Raw genomic sequence first — 1,651 nt, 5'->3', positions numbered from 1 at the left:
GTAAACTGAACACACTAAGATAACACAGACTTTCAAAGTAAAACAGGAAATACATGACAGTCACGCAAAAAACAAAACACTGACAACACCGAAACGTAACAATGTCTACAACATCTAACAGCACTATGTTGGTAATTTGTTAGCTACATTAGCTGCGAGCATACACATTGTGATGTGAGAGATTTATGATATTTGGAGTGTGCAGTTAGTGTGTAGTGTAGTCAATAGCTTTGTTGTGTGTGTCGAAACAATGATGCAACTGCTGAATGTCACAGTTGCTGCCAAAAAGCCACCAAAGGCAGATTACAGAGCAAATGCTGTCGCCAGGTGGAGTGATACACCTCCGGCTGTCAGGCCTGAGGCTAAAAAAAAAGAAGAAGATACCAAACAAGGCAAAGTAAACTTTTTCTTTTTTCTTATAAATATACATCCTCTCTGGTTACTCTGGTATGAATGACTCTCAAGTACTTTATGGTAAATAATACAATATTGGAGATATTGGAGAAATTCTAGATTGAAGCCTTTAGTTCAACATATAAATGATTACCTTTGACCTTAATCGGGTTTAATTTAATGCTGTCAGAGAAAATCTCATGTGCTCTTCATGCAGCTGAAGCTGTGCATGTCTGAGATCAGCAGCTTTCTGAAACAGCAAACTAAGTTACTGGAGAATCTTGTCTTCGCTATCGTATGTTTTACTACTTCGATTTCAGCGTCTTCACCTCACAACTGAAACGTGCAGTTTACTTTGTGTGCACTCAAATGTAGGCAAGTCAACTAGCGCCACCTGTGGCCAAGTGCCACAGTGCATGAAGTTGATAGAGCCAGATTACCTTTTGACAAACATCTGGCTCTGGCTCTATCAACTTCTCTTTGCTCTTGACGAAGGCGGTCGCACTTTTCTCCTCTCCTTCTCCTCCCCCTTAGCTTCCCTGCTTAGCCTCTTGTGTCCTTGTCTAGTCTCGTGTTTGTTTGTATTACTTTCCCTGGAACAGTCTCTCACAGTCTGTTCTCTAAAACCTAAAAGAGGATTTACGGATTTGATCAACTGGTCCCTAAATGAAATTGACACCCTTTTCTCAACGAGAAGTCTGGGCTCGGGTGAGCCTGAGTGCGGAAGATATCTACCTATTCGGAACCATGGTAACAGGGTTCTTGCTGATCGGAGCTGGCTTGGCCCTGACTTATCGAAGAATTAAGGAAGCGGAACCAGCTGTTCAAACCCCAACAAGCCTGGATTGTTTGGGCCTCCTAAGCGAAGCAGTTGTTTTGTTTTATGTTTTTTTTTTACTTGCGCCGTCAACTGCTTAATAAATTTAAGAAAATCCACTTTGAGCATATTTTTCTTTTCTCTCTAAATGAACCCAACATTGATCGTCACCAGTTAATGTGTAACAGCAGCAGGGATGCAAAAGATGCAATCGGGTTTTTATTAACCCTCACAATCAGAAACGTCCCGCAGAGCTGTGATCAGGATGCTCCCTCAGAGGGACACTCACCTGTCCTGTGCAGCTTGATTTGGGGTTTCCAGGTGATATCCAGCAGTCTGCGCTGACGGTCGATCTCTTCCTCGTACTGGACGATCGTTTTTTCAAACTCCAAGAATATTTGTTCAGCAGCAGCAGTTAGTCGCTCGTTGATGAACTCTCTC

General features: G+C 42.4%; 1 protein-coding gene and 1 gene segment (V, D, J or C); one reads left to right on the top strand and one right to left on the bottom strand.

The window, feature by feature from the left end:
• LOC102210889 (Ig kappa chain V-VI region NQ5-78.2.6-like) overlaps positions 1-1,651 on the top strand; it is a 73,042-nt gene that overhangs the window by 49,508 nt on the left and 21,883 nt on the right.
• Positions 1-1,651, bottom strand: part of LOC102193062 (zinc finger protein 2 homolog) — a 23,253-nt gene that overhangs the window by 2,322 nt on the left and 19,280 nt on the right. The window contains exon 2 of the mRNA XM_005751358.1: positions 1,500-1,648. Coding sequence (XP_005751415.1) covers positions 1,500-1,648 — 149 coding nt within the window. The remainder of the gene's footprint in view (positions 1-1,499; positions 1,649-1,651) is intronic.

Source organism: Pundamilia nyererei, unplaced genomic scaffold (assembly GCF_000239375.1).
Source record: "Pundamilia nyererei isolate P.nyererei 1_Seehausen unplaced genomic scaffold, PunNye1.0 scaffold00307, whole genome shotgun sequence".
Taxonomy (NCBI): domain Eukaryota; kingdom Metazoa; phylum Chordata; class Actinopteri; order Cichliformes; family Cichlidae; genus Pundamilia; species Pundamilia nyererei.
The sequence above is the reverse complement of the archived record's forward strand: the minus strand, read 5'-3'. Positions and strand labels throughout refer to the sequence as shown.